Below are 14395 nucleotides of genomic sequence, written 5' to 3'. Positions count from 1 at the left end.
ACTGCCAATATACAAACGCAGTGCCACACCACTGTTCACAAATCCAGCCCGACTATTTCAAACATGGAGTGCAAAGTTTTAACAGCAGATACTATAATGTAACAAGTCCGCATGTGGGTGGCAACAATATTGGCAATGTTGACCATCATCGTTTAGTCTGTTCGCATGCTAACATTTGCTGATAAGCCCTAAACACACCACATTCTGCAAGCAACACAAAAAAGTCAGTAGTTTCTTCAAAATGATCCAGTGTAGTGATTTCAGTCTGGATCATACGTTGCTATGCCATCAGACATGGCTCCTAGTGGCCAGAATCTATGGGATCAAAATGTAACTTAGATGAACTATGGATCAGTGGAAAATAAAATCAATGGGATGGTGCAGCTGCATTCTCAGATCGTAGCTTTTCTCTGTGCAGTTTCCTGTTTGCGCATCTACGAAGGCTTGGTTACCTCAGAGTGCTTAGTATTAATACATTCAGTTGAATTATTTTGTAGTAGTCGGGTATTTATCCCTGTAATTTACAAGACTTTTCCTTTAATCTGTGAGTGACATTCATAGTCAGATGTTTCAAATATCACTTTTGTATTGATCACAGATTTTGTCTTTAATCTACAGGACATAAAGCAGTCAATGATTCTCTTGCCCTCTTTTGTTGAAACAGAGAATTGCGGAATATTTTTTTATGAACTAATTAAAGACAACACATTTAAAGAATAGAATTATTATGATAATGGAGCAAGACCATTTTGTTGCACTCTACACGTATAGATGTGAGGCTCAGGTTACAGCTTGCTGTCAGGTCTGCGGGGCTATTTTTGCCATAAGCTTTCAGGAGCTCAGTAGAACAGATCGGGATCTGTGACAGACAGAAAGATAAACTAACACACAGATAACAGGGACTCCTCATGTACTGTGTTTCTCATTTATAATTTATAGCACATTCAAAATCAGCTCAGGCCCTCTGAAAACCACGTCCGATTCATTTTTTCCACAGAAACTGTCTCTGCATCCTTAACACACAGACAAGAAAAAGCAATACAGCAACAACACAGCAGTGGCATCTATCTTTGAGCTGTCTGTGTGCTTGGTTTTGAAACCACAGTATTATCTTCGACCGCAAATATTGCAGGTTTTGTGGCCTTTATTGTATTGTATAAAAGTTTAAGACAGGTGACAAAGTGTCCTACTATAGGGCTTCTGGTGTGTGAAATTACAACAATGTGTGAAAAGCATCACTTCTAGTGAGCTTCCTCTCACTGGAATAGACAAGCGTGACCTGACAAATTTATCATTTATTAGCAACTTTAAAAGCCATAGTGGTATTTTTAGCTCTTGGATCTTAGCATTATCATATTTTCTAGGACGTGAGGAAATCCCGCGTTAACAAACAGGAGCACACTTGATAAATGATTAAAATGAACATTTCTTACAGGTCAAAACTTTCTGTAAGTGAATTGTTAGGCTTGTGGCTTCCAGCATTTCCTGAATGACTTTCAGCAACCTCAGAGAGCAGGAGCTTGGGCTTAGTTATGTGCTACAAAGAGGCAGAGAGTGGACAAAAGTAAAATGGTATATGGTCCGCACCTATATGGTGCCTTTCTATCTTACTGGTACCCAAAGCGATTTACACTGCTCCTCGTTCCCCCAGTCGCAGTCACACTCACACTGATGGCCTGCACCCTCCAAGAGCAACTAATCTGGGGTTTAGTGTGCTAAGTGACCAACCTGGGATTGGTGGACAATTGCTCCACCTCCTGAGTCGCTCAGTGGTGGAGTTTTTGACTTTCTTTGACTGTCCAAGTGGATTTCTCAGTGTGACTGTATCTACATAGACCTACACACTATTTTAACTCTGTGGACAAAACAAACACCTCCAAATCATGGCGCTTCCTACAAAAACTTCTACTGACCTCCAGGGGAGCTTCTTGGCTGAGGAGGCAGGTAGCGCCGAGGCAAGGCTGGGGTGAAAGGTGGCTGAAGGCTGCTACTGCGACATGGTGCCCCTCTCTGGTGGTCTGCTGTTGGAGGGCTGGTGGTCACCCTGTGAAGAGGAGGATCCTCGCTCACACTCAGACCTGGAATATAAAGGATTACACTTTATTTATATCTTCTTTTTACTTCAGTGGGTGCGAGGGTAAATCTTCAGCCTCCCTCTGTGATGTGCTGCGTCTGAATTGCTGGCTTTTCCTTCTTTTTATGATCACATATTGGTTTTTTACGGTCTGATGGGGCTGTGTTAAGTATGAATTTAGGTTCAGTGGGCTGAGAAATGGGCTGCCCTGCTGCTGCTCTCAATCTTTTTTTTTGTTAACCTGCAGCAGTACACCTGCACACACAAACACACATTTCTACACAGGGACACTTCAGGGGATACATACACAAGAAAATACAATACACACTCTCGCATCAGCCACTCAGCCTGGCCTATAGTGCCGCTATAATCTATCAAATGAGTAGTGAATCGTTTGCACTGTCACAATCTGTGCATAATCTGCTTATCTCTATCACTCCGATCAATAATGACCCAACAGATTTGCCTGTAACAAACAGGAATATAAGAGGACACGAAGTGGACATTAAGCCATGTTCTTGCATCTCTCTGCATGTCCATAGATTTGTACATTTTAGAAAATGTGATGAATTAAAAGCTGGTGTGGCAGGGAAAGAAAGAGAATTATTTTTATGACACAAAGGGAATTGACTTTAAAACATATAGTCAGGTACTGCATCGAGTAACCAAGTACACTGTAAAATCCAATAGTAATCCCAACTTTGATTTTTTTTTTGTTAACTTTAATCAGTTATCAACAATATGCACTTTGTATTAGTTTTCTTTAGGTTAGAGATAATTGCAGGGCGAAAAAAAAACCTTACTCATTGTTTTTTGAGTGAAGCTAACTTACATTTTCCAAAAGTGCATTTCTACAAATAAAATATATTTCACATTTATGCAGTAGAGTATAAGAACATTTCACACTAAGGTGGTACTGATATGAGCACTAGATAATTACAGCTAATTGACAAAAGAAGTGTTCTTAGATGGAACGACTGTGAGGGAACTGGAGTGAACTTGAAATGACTTTGTTTGAAATAATAATTCTGAGTACTGAGTTATGAGTACACCATAGGTACATTTTTAAGTACTGTACACTGTTTTTTTTGTTGTTGCGTAAACTAAATTGTATGTATATTACACTTAATAAGCATTTGTAAGTAGAAATACAATTCCAGTCCAAATCGGTTTGCATGCTTTGTTAAAGTAAGACTAACGAATAAGAATTTACAGTAATGAGTAATTAAATTAAATTGAGTTTAATATATCAAAGAAACATCAGTAATTGGTAATTGCCCTTATTTTGTGTAATTGATCATATGAATTACAAACACAATGCGTTTTTGTTATGTTAGTCACAGTAACACAACAGTATTAATGGTGCAGCATCAATATGAAAATCTCTCCACAAGCATTTTCATTAAATCCTTAAAAACTGAACATGCACACACACACACACACACACTTACAGTAAATATATCACATGTAAGGATGCTTCTGTTTATGACCTCCCACAGCTGTGTGCACATACATCACCATACTAGTGATACACCTCTCAGTCCCAAAGCTCCTCCAGGAGTTGATTAGTGAGGCTGTTTACAGTATTTCCTTCTCATTAATCCGGTGAAGGGCACTGGCAGTGTGTCTAGGCCAGATGTGGATCTGGACAAAGCACAGGTCTGCACTTAATTGCTGCTGTCAACATCTTATAATTAATGAGTTTGAAGATAAATATGACTTATGTGTAACTCACAAATCCAATATTTATGTACATAAAAAAGCTATTTGGCATTAACTTCAAATGCTTTTGATGGCGCTTAGCTTCATACTTGACACAGACCAATTAGTCAGTTGATATGAGATGTCCTCATTAGTCATGGGTCAAGTATGAATAAATTCCCAGAATCATTTGCAGAGAGGGGAAGAAATTAAACTGAAGAATGGTGTGAATGGTAAAAGGGTAAAAGTGGAATTCTAAAACAAAGCGAGAGAAAAACATGCATTTCATCAACGGTAAGAGCAAGCTGATGTGCATCACTGATTGGCCAAATGCCAGCCGATGATGGATAACAGAGCGTGAGGAGGACAGGGAGAAGGAAGAATGGCCTTACGGGATCAAGAGGGAGCAAACAAAAGGATATAAAAAGAGTTACGAAGAAGAAGAAATGGATGGTGCCGTGATAGAGCTGGCAGCAAGCTTGGCATATTATAAAATGAATGGAAAATACCAACGATATTAAAAAGGGACCATGAGCACATGAAAATAGCTGAGAATAAAAGACAGCAGGTTTCCTCGCTCAGTGGGAGGCCATTTTATTGGAGCAAGTCGCCCCTCACAGCACAACTAATGTCAGTAGAATAATGCTGACTCTATCAGAACTCTTACACACAAACGTAGCAGGAAACAGAGATTAAACTGGCCACATAAAATTCAGCCATGTGCATTCTCTGTGTGTTAACTGGGCAAAATGGCAATGTAGCTGCACGTTAGCTGTATGAGAACTAGTACTTTTAATTTCTGCAAAAGAAATATTCCTGCTGGCCTATCCAGACACTCAAGCTGACGCATTTGCTGCTCAAATGGACCCACCACACAGCTGGAGCTGCTAAAGAAATAGGTCTCATTCTTCAAACATGTTTAGTCGCTTTGAAATAGGCAAAACCTTTAGCTTGCGATGTTTGAGGAATAACATAAGTTGATCATTTTCTTGCATTAAAATGTAAGCCCCATTTTTCACATATGATGTGAAAAACCATAATAAAAAAATAATAGAAATTTGAAAGTGCAGTACAAAAACACACGAGAAACTATACTGAATTTCTTTCTAGTGCTTGTTTAACATCTGTAATTATGGATCAGTTTGCTGTGGATGGTATGACGACGTATGGTTAAATAAATAAAATGAAATAATACTGAACTATATGAACTTGCTATTTGCACAGACAGCGGTTTGCTTGCCTTGTATTATTTCATGTGTGTACAGATGTTTCTTCAGTCAGGGTCCCTTTTAGGAGTGTTTTGTTTTATTATATATTACATGGAGCTTTACACAAGCTCCCTTTGCATGTAACTTCAAACTGAGAAAACTACTCATCTGCATACCAGAAAACCAACACTAACTAAAATAATGTTTGCCACATGAAGAACTGCCTATGCACTGCCCATTATTTTACGTGTATTTGTATATCGTTTTTGGGTTTTTAGTTAGACGACATGTTCTCACAGACAAATGTCAACTTCATTTAGCACCACTGAGTAGCTTGAAGTTATATTCATCAGTGCCTGTCAGAAGTACAGGCTACTGTTTGCCATGTGAACCATGCGAAAATGAATAGAGCCCAACAAAAATGTTTTGTTAGAATTTAAAATTCTTATTTTTAAAACAAATTACAAATTCGTGTTTGTCAAAAGACATCTGTTACACACGCTGATGAGTAACACCACACCAAGTTGCTAGAGAATATGCACATAGCTTCTGGTGCCTGAGGACAGTGTGTCCAATGTGTCCAGACTCAGTGCTGCTGTTTAATGCCTGGGAGAGAGAACAGGGACAGGGTTAAAGGCTACTGACAAAAGGAGAAAAACAAATTGGGACTGACCTCAAGGAAGCTAACTGCAGGGATGCTACAGATACAGTGTGTTAGTGTAACACGTTGAAATTTCTCTGTAACTGCGTTTTGATGGAAAATAATTTTAGTGAGGACATTTAACTATAGTGTTATGTGATTTTATCAATGTATGGTAGAAGCAAAATACACAATACAGTTAAGTTTTACAACAACATAATGTGATAAATTACACTATAGCACGACATTTTGAACTTGATTTGCATGTGAATGGATGTATTTTTGGCAACAACAATTTGTGACAAGGACTTAGATTCAGAATTTTGTTATTAAAAGTTATGAAGTTATTATTTTTAAAGAAACAAAATCTTCACTCCAAAAACTTTATAGCAGCTGTCAAACTGTGTAATTTGAACAAAAATGTCTGAATATGCAAATCATGCAAATTGCATCTGTGCGTGAAGGTTAAGGTTAATGCTGCATACATAAAGCCCAAAGTCGTGGCCCTGCAGAGACGGACCGGAGCTGTGGGCTGAGAGATAGATTACATTATTACATGGGAGCAGAAACCATGGGTGTCCTGTGTTCTGTCAGGATCCAGGTGATGGGAAAGTAAAGGTTCAGGTAGCAACAGGTAAAGAGTCCTAGGGATAAACATATTTTCTGCATAAAGGTCCAGCAGGACTCACATACTGCCAGGCAGTATGAAGAAAGAAAGAAAGGCTTTGAACACAAGATAAATTGATGGATTTGGATTTGGCCAAATGAGGACGCTGAAGCTGAAGTTTGCTTCAGTTGCTTTGTAAGAAGTCTTAAAAATGGATCAGAGACAAAAACGAAAGAAAACAAAGCAAATGAACTAGACGGAGGTTTAATAATCAAATCCAATGCTATTGAACTGACACCTAATTATGCAATTTGTAAATATATAAATAATTAAGCCAATATCAACAGCATAATCAAGTCTTTTTCATTCTCTGCTATAGAAAACAGCAGACAGAGAAGCAGCTACTGTACGGTGAAAAGCACGTGGAAGGACAAAATATTAGCAGTTTAGCAAGATGAGGGTTGGGCAGTGGGAGCAAACATGTTGTGTAAATTATTTCAGAAACAAACATACGACTTAGTCATGGTGCAGAGTTACAGATGACATAAATTGTGGATCTCAGTTTGATGCTCCTTATTTCATATTCCCTGTGTTTTTGTCAGTTAGTTTAGCTCACAACAGTGATTAACATGGAGCTGGATGAAATACGCTGGGGGTTCATCAGCTAATGAACAGGCTCACTGAGCCCATCGTCAGTGTCACAGCTCTGATGTTTCACTGCACCACTGCCATGTTAGCTTTTCTCTCCTCAGCTGTAGAACGGCAGCCATATCTAATTGGCCCATCTAATTTGCTGCTCGGCTAGTGTGTGTTTGAGCGTATGTGTATATACACACGTCTGTAGTGCACATGCATCATAGAAACCATCTGTTCACAGTGAGCTAACATGAGTCACAGACCAGATCTGGCATCTGATGGCATAAGATATCCACTCTCCTCCCTGCGCCAACCTCTCCATGCTTCTCTCTTTCCCTTTGCCCTTTTTTCCTTTCAGATTCTCCCTTCCGCTCTCCCCTCTCCTCACTGAATGTACTCTTTTCTGCATTTCCCTCTCTCTGCATTTCTGCATTTCCTTTGTCTCTCCTGTGCTGTCTCCACAGTTCTTCCTTTTATTCATTTGATTTCCACCATAATGTTATTATCATCTATACTGAAGATGGATGGGGGTGACAATAGCGTTTGTCTTGGCAACTGAGTTTCCTGAGGCTTCATCAGCTTCCTTCTGCTGGGTTCTCCCCTTGCTATGTAACAAACTCTGTTGATCACAATGGAACCAAAATGCATCCGCTATGAATCTTACATGCACAGATGTTTTCTCTTTAACACACACACCTGAATGACTGAGATAAAGGGAGTATTGTGTTTATAACTGATCAATGTCATGTAAAGTGACTTACAGCATCGCAGAGGTTACACTAAAACACACATACGTGACTGCAGACCTGCAAACTGGTATAGAGAATCTTATAAAACCAAACCATCTATTTAATTAAATGTCACCATGGTGGATGGTGTGTGATAACACAGTACCGGTTTACTCACACTCACTTACTCTACTGTCCCATGTTTAGTTATTTGCATTTGGAGTCAATCTGGTTACAATAAACAGAGTTTGGTTTCCTACTACACATTATTTTGTCTATATGTCTTATTTTAATGAAGCTGTTTTCATCTTTTAAGTTACACGTATGATCCCCACACCTTAATGTGTCAAAATATATTAAGTGTGGTTAAATGCAGACACAAAGGACAAGCTCAAGAGCTCTGTAGAAAATGATATAAGTTTTGTGAAAGCACAGACTAATTATCCTGTTCTGTTCGATTTATTGTGGAGTCAGAAATACTTGTCTTGTAAACATTTGTTTCAAAATGACCTGATCAGCCAGTATCCCTTTGTTTAGCTCATGAGCTCAGTTTGGTCTTGACAGTTTTTTTTTGCTCAGTTCATGTTTCCTCCGTCTAGTTCTGTGTATTTGACCGCTTTCACTTTTCACGCTTTCACCGCTTTCATTTGACTTTAAAATGAAAACTATAATTTTATCAAAGAGTCTGTATCAGAACTTAAGCATTTTTCTACCTCCATTCCAATAAAGAGAAATTAAATGATTTGTGGTCTTCACAGCAGTGAAAATCCAAAGGAGAAAGAGTCTACATTTTGTAGAAATATTACAAACTATATAAACATATAAATACTCCTTCTGTACTCTACCAAAAAAAAAACTTATTAAAATGTTTGACAGTGCATTCTATGAATTATCTCATGTAACTAGGCCATCTCTGGATAGTGATGCTGCTAACAACCTTCCATTCAACTCCAGGGTTTTTTTTTTAAATATCAGGAATATGAATTACTGTCTGTGCAAATCATATTTTCTCTAAGGCCAAATATATCTTTTTCTCTACCTCGTTTTTCAGATACACAGTATGCAGACATATAAGGTGCTTCTGCACACACCCCATTGATCAGAGCAGGTTGACGAGCTACAACAATAGGGAGTTTAAACTCAGGGGATTTTCCTCTAACCTACTTTAGTAGGACTCCTGTAGTCTTCCCCCCCTTTTTTCCCCCCTATCCTGCTATTCTTTAAGGATTTGTCCAATCCACATTATCCAGAGCCCTAATATTGTCCGTTTTGCTTGCTGATCAATGGGGAAAACAAGCAACGGACCCTGGTCTTTTCTCTCTGTTAGAAGAAGGAGATACTGGGTTGCTGCAGCCCCCTAGACAATTCTTGATGGAAAGATGTGTGAGAACTCATCTGGCAGCCTGGCTGTTCTTTGATTTTGATCCAAGCCAGAGCATGGAGCGCGAGGGCATAAATCCCACTGTGATAGATGAAAAATAATGCAAACAGACTTTCTGCACTTGCAAACGTGTATAGCCACATCCACAATAAAGATAGATTTAGAGCCCTTAAAATTGAAAGTGAACATGTTGACCCCTCATATGACTGAGTATTTACTTTTCTGTCGCCATCTTACCGCAAATCACGGCATTAGTCTACAAAGGTTTGGGCAACATGCACTAATATTTCACATATTTCCTTGGGTCTAAGAATTCAGAATGCAGCATTCAGCAGAATGGGTGAAACTGGCAGTATGTGAAATTCTAATCAGAGAAGGTCTTATCTTTGAATGAAATGTCAGACTTTATTGTAAGCCTTTTAAAATTGCCCTTACTAAACTTTGAGGTTAACGCTCTGACTAATGTTTCTGACATGTTTTTAATGCAGCAATGGTTTTGTAGGGACCAGTCGTAATGGACATGACAACTGAATCCGGTTCCAGAAAAGGCTGTGCGAAGTCTGAATGTTACACCGAATTCCAGTCTAAAGGTTAGACATGAAAAAAAACAGAAGACAACCTTCTGGTTAGAGCCGGAGAGACAGAGCAGAATCTACACCCAAGCCCAGTTTAGTCTGGAAGGTTCAAACAGAGCAGAGCAGCTCAAATGCCTCACAGCTAAAGGTCACAATCACCACACAGAGTCAAAAGTGGAGGTAAATGTTCCTGCTCCCCCATCTTGCCTCTCTCTCTCACACACACACACCGAACATACACACACAATGAGCATCAAAGGACCTCAGTCTTGTGCTGCTCATGTCTACCATCCTTGATTCCATTTCAGTGTCACCTCGCTCTGAGCAGCAGCAGCTCAACAGCAGCACGAGGAGCAATCTGCTGCAGGCACTACTTTTAAAAACTTCTGTCTTTATCGCTCTACTAGCAGGTGTTCCTGTCCTTTGTGAGGAGGCAATTTGTGTGTGTGTGTGTGTGTGTGTGTGTTTACTGGTGTAATATTTGTAAACTGGTTTACAAACTACAAGCAGTGAATTATGGAGCAAATGTACACATTTCTATTGGCAGATGCTTCCAACATAATACACAAACAAGTAAGTGATTGTTGTGTTGTGTATATTTGTTTATAGGATTTAATGGATGCACTTTTCCAATCAACAATGAGTGTTGCAGAGAATGATCCTGTGAGTTTGGAACAGGCTGGTGGAGCAGAGCCTTTACTCTTGTTTACATCTCATTTCATTGATGCATGATATTGATAGCTGATAGCTGAACCAGTGAAGCTATATTCTGGAGAATATGAAAAGGCAAAATTCAATATTGTTGTATCTCTTGCAATTGTCTCTGATAGCAAACCAAAATAGAAGAAATAGAAAAATCAAAATATGCAGCTGTAACTGGCAGGTGGTGGCATAGGAGCTTTGGCTTATTACTGTTCTATTATACACTGTTTTTTTTCTTCTTCGCTTATGATGTTTCTGCCCAAACATGTGGAAACCACTGTTAAAAGCTATCAGATATGACAAGCTTTTTATTAAAAAGAATATGTATAAACATCCCTTTTGTGCCACTTAAAAAATAAGCATGCTGTGCTCTTGAGGCCCAAGGGATTTAGGTAGGTGCTTCTCTCACATTACCACACAGTTTGTAGTCATTCTCAACAAGTGACAGAGAGAAAAGAAGGATAAAAAGTACTAAAGGGGGAGATGATAGAAAGGAATGATGACATAACATGGGGCCTGATGTTCATGGGAGTGGAGGTGCTTACGTCAACTGTAACTGGGAGAAGAAGAGCAAGCTTCCCTATGTAGGTCACATTAAAAACTCATGCAGCTACCACAAATTTAGCCAACTAACCAAGCAGCCTGTCAAGCACCATCGCAATCACAACTGGAAGGATTCCTTTAGTTCTCATGACTGTGAAAATGGAAGTCATTTACAGAATATGTACATTTTTGGTAAACTTGACTGAATTTGCAGCATATTCCTAGCTACTGTAAAATCCTGTTAGGAGTAAGGGGAGTACAGCCAATCTTAGAAAAAACAAGCAATAAAATAAACACATTCATATATTTTCTACTTCTCTTAAGTCTCAATAAACATTACACTGTTTCCCAGATTGTTATATAAAATGTGTTTGTCAAAACCCCAGCTCCAAAGTTGTTCATCACATAGATCTTGTGTATGAAAATACAGATTGTAGAATAAAGTGGGGTGGAGCTCTGGAAGAGAGAGGAAACTGTAACATAATGAATGTGGGAGGGGGCTGATTATGCAAACTCTATTCATGAGGGAATATGTAGAATTAGGCAGGAAAAACTGTGTGGAGATGATAAGAGTTTACTCATTGTCTACAGAAAAAGAAAGTGTTGAACTTAATAGACAGAGATTAGAATGTTGTCTCACATATGGTAGCACAGGATGTCAACAGGTTTGTTTGACGATTGGACTCACGGTGAGCGGTCCTGCAGGGGTCACTCTGGGTGCTCTCAGCGGAGTGAGCTGACGAGACGGAGGACACGCTGGAGCTCCTGACGAAGCCAAAGGCTGCCAAGCGACCTGCAGGGAGTCGACTGGAGCTGAAGCCCGGGGGTCGCAGGCCAGATTGGTTTGCTTTGGGCAGAAGAGACCTGGAGGCTGTGGCCTGAGGCTGGGCTGCTGCTGTTGCTGGAGCCGGAGTAGAATGGGTGAAAACCTGGTCATCTGATAGAAAAGTACAAAACGAAGAATAAAGTCAAATTAGTTTTGTGTTTATTATTTTGTAATATTCTGTAAATACACGAAAAAGACATACTTCCTAGGGTTTTATCTTACTTGGTAATTAGAATTACATTGGTGCACATATGCACTGAAAGCACAACATCAAAAGGATGCAAGAATTTTGTGTTTATCTTTGAGTCACAATGCTGCTCACATACAAGCACAATAATTGCAAGAGGTTAAGAATGAGATGAACCATTCATCATTCAGTGTCTCAGTGGCTACTAGGAAGTTGTTTGTGTTGTGAGTCCAGACACTAAAGCAAGTGAAAAAATTTAAACAGCAACCTGCTAACAGCCGCTGGTCATTTACCTCTTTTCTACACTGGGTCCTATTTTCCTGAAACACCTCCACACCTCCCAGGCATTAAGAGCCTGTCCAGTGCAAATCGTTTTACAAATTTCATGATGAAGCATATAACTGTAGTAAGAAACCAGGTGCATCGTGGAAAGCACATTGTTTAATCACTGAAGAATCCAACGTTCTTCAAGTTGTTGTGAGCAGCTCATCACACCGAACAGCAGTTTCATGACACCTCCTGGTCAGACTCACAAGTAATTGTCTTAGTGCAAGTTAAATGTTTGATGCATAAAGCCTATTAATTTGCGGACACCAGATAGACACCACACTTGACATAATTAAAAGGTGTTCTTTGATTTTGGAGGTCGGTTTGTGTGCACCATTTGATATCAAGAAGCCTGCAAAATAAAATAAAAACATTACTTGTGTGTTACAAATTACATGAAATTATTATGATCAATTCTTATTATAGGTCTTATAGATTGTAAGTGTTACAGTGATTTTGACTGTATTTACGGTACCTAAACCTTAGAAATGCTCTAGACCTTATGTACCATGCAGGTGTCACGCTTTTAAACCAGAAAAGAGGGCTTTAAGGAACATTGGACTCAACAAAAGAAAAAAAAATTGAGAAATTAAAAAAACATCTGTTAAGAAGAAGAGAGTGAAAAGTCGTGAAATTGAGGCAAGGATGTGATGATAAATCACACAGTATACACCACGGCAGCATCTGTCAGTGAAAAATGAAGAGAAATTGTTCAATTCTTGGTAATCTACTTTCCAAAAGCACAACAGATAAAGTGTGGAGACGTGAACAGCCAAGGATGTACACACACATACACACTGTGGCAATGGGCAAATCCCTTGGCCTTGGATTGAAGCCCCATCTTGGCTACGCCAGCGTTCAGTGCAAGGTCTAGATCCTGGGCAGAAGAAGAGCATTATCCCCCTGCTGGCTGCAGAGATAAGGCATAGTAGGCCGCCCTCCTTTCCTCTCCACTTAGCAGAGCTGTGTGCTCTAGACCATGCTCCAATGTCAGAACCACATCAACACATGGTAAAAAATAAAAAAAAAAAGGACACGGGAGAATGCAAACTTTGTAAATGAGACAAAGAGAAGAAGAAAAATCTCCAGCGTGAGACCCTTTCAACATCACCATATTCTACCTTTGAGTCCCTTAATCATCTTTGTTGTTTGTCTCTATGTTAAGTCTCTCTTACACTTACTTACTTTATTATTTCAAAATTCTCACCGGCAGCTTTAATTACAGGTCAACGTGAGCTGCAACAACATGGATGGATTTGTTCCACAAGGGATTAAACTTCATTTTATTAAATGAGACCTTTGAGCGAACTACCAGAGCCCAGCGCAGGGAAGACAAGGCTCTCAAAGGGGAAAAGTTACAGAAGATTCCGAACAAATGTTCTGGCACATGAGGTTATGGTTCTCATTATCATGACATTTCAGATGGTAAATCCCACACATAAATCATGTGAGTAGTTACAGTAGTTTGACAGCTATACAACAGCTACACAGTATAATTACTAATGTGTACACTACAACATATGCAAGACAGAGACATTTCTCTTCACAAAAGGGGAAAAACCTGTGATTAAAAATGAGAAAAATAACTGTTGAAAACTGTTAAAGATCATAGTAAGGATTTCACCATTAAATGAATGAAAAATATAAACAACAGAAGATTCTCAGTCTCATGCACAGACAAAGACCCTGATATACACTTAAAAAGACCATTGCTACACGTAGTAAATACAGTATATCTCAGTGTGTTAACTAACGTATTTATTGTGGAGCAGGATACAGCAGAGATAAGAGATGATTTGAGCACGACAATACCAATGTTACTAAAGTGTTAATTGCTTTGCACTTCAAAGTCTGTGGTTCCCAAAGGGCAGAGCAGCAGGAAGCCTGGCACATCACAACACTATGCTGAGCAATTCTATGTCTGCCATTTTTGAACATGCGTGTGCCCGTGCATGTAGATATGCACATGTATGTCTCCGCATCTTTACTGTGTGTATGGGTTCCTCCAATCGGGGAGCGAGCCGATCAAATATGCATGGAAATGCTAGACCCTTCCAGCGGAGTGCAGGGTGATGAGCAAATTTCATACTTCGATATTGCAGCAACAGTCAAGCTGTAATGTGAATCTGGCTTCAGCAGGTGGTATCTGAATCATCTGAATTAGAAATTTGCTGTGTGAGAAGAGAGAGTGTGAGGAAGCTTTTATTTATTTATTATGTTTTGTAGATGGCAGAGTTCTGGGGCAGAAGAAGTCCCCTCA

The 14395-nt window shown here is 39.3% G+C and overlaps 1 protein-coding gene across 3 annotated transcripts in view; it reads right to left on the bottom strand.

The window, feature by feature from the left end:
* Positions 1–14395, bottom strand: part of mtus2a (microtubule associated tumor suppressor candidate 2a) — a 38283-nt gene that overhangs the window by 10903 nt on the left and 12985 nt on the right. For all 3 annotated transcript variants that reach the window (XM_067494502.1, XM_067494504.1, XM_067494503.1), the window contains exons 4-5: positions 11484–11732; positions 1914–2078 (exon numbers count right to left, since the gene is read on the bottom strand). In XM_067494502.1, the coding sequence (XP_067350603.1) occupies positions 1914–2078; positions 11484–11732 (414 nt within the window). The remainder of the gene's footprint in view (positions 1–1913; positions 2079–11483; positions 11733–14395) is intronic.

This window comes from Channa argus, chromosome 24, assembly GCF_033026475.1.
Source record: "Channa argus isolate prfri chromosome 24, Channa argus male v1.0, whole genome shotgun sequence".
In the NCBI taxonomy this organism is placed as follows: domain Eukaryota; kingdom Metazoa; phylum Chordata; class Actinopteri; order Anabantiformes; family Channidae; genus Channa; species Channa argus.
The sequence above is the reverse complement of the archived record's forward strand: the minus strand, read 5'-3'. Positions and strand labels throughout refer to the sequence as shown.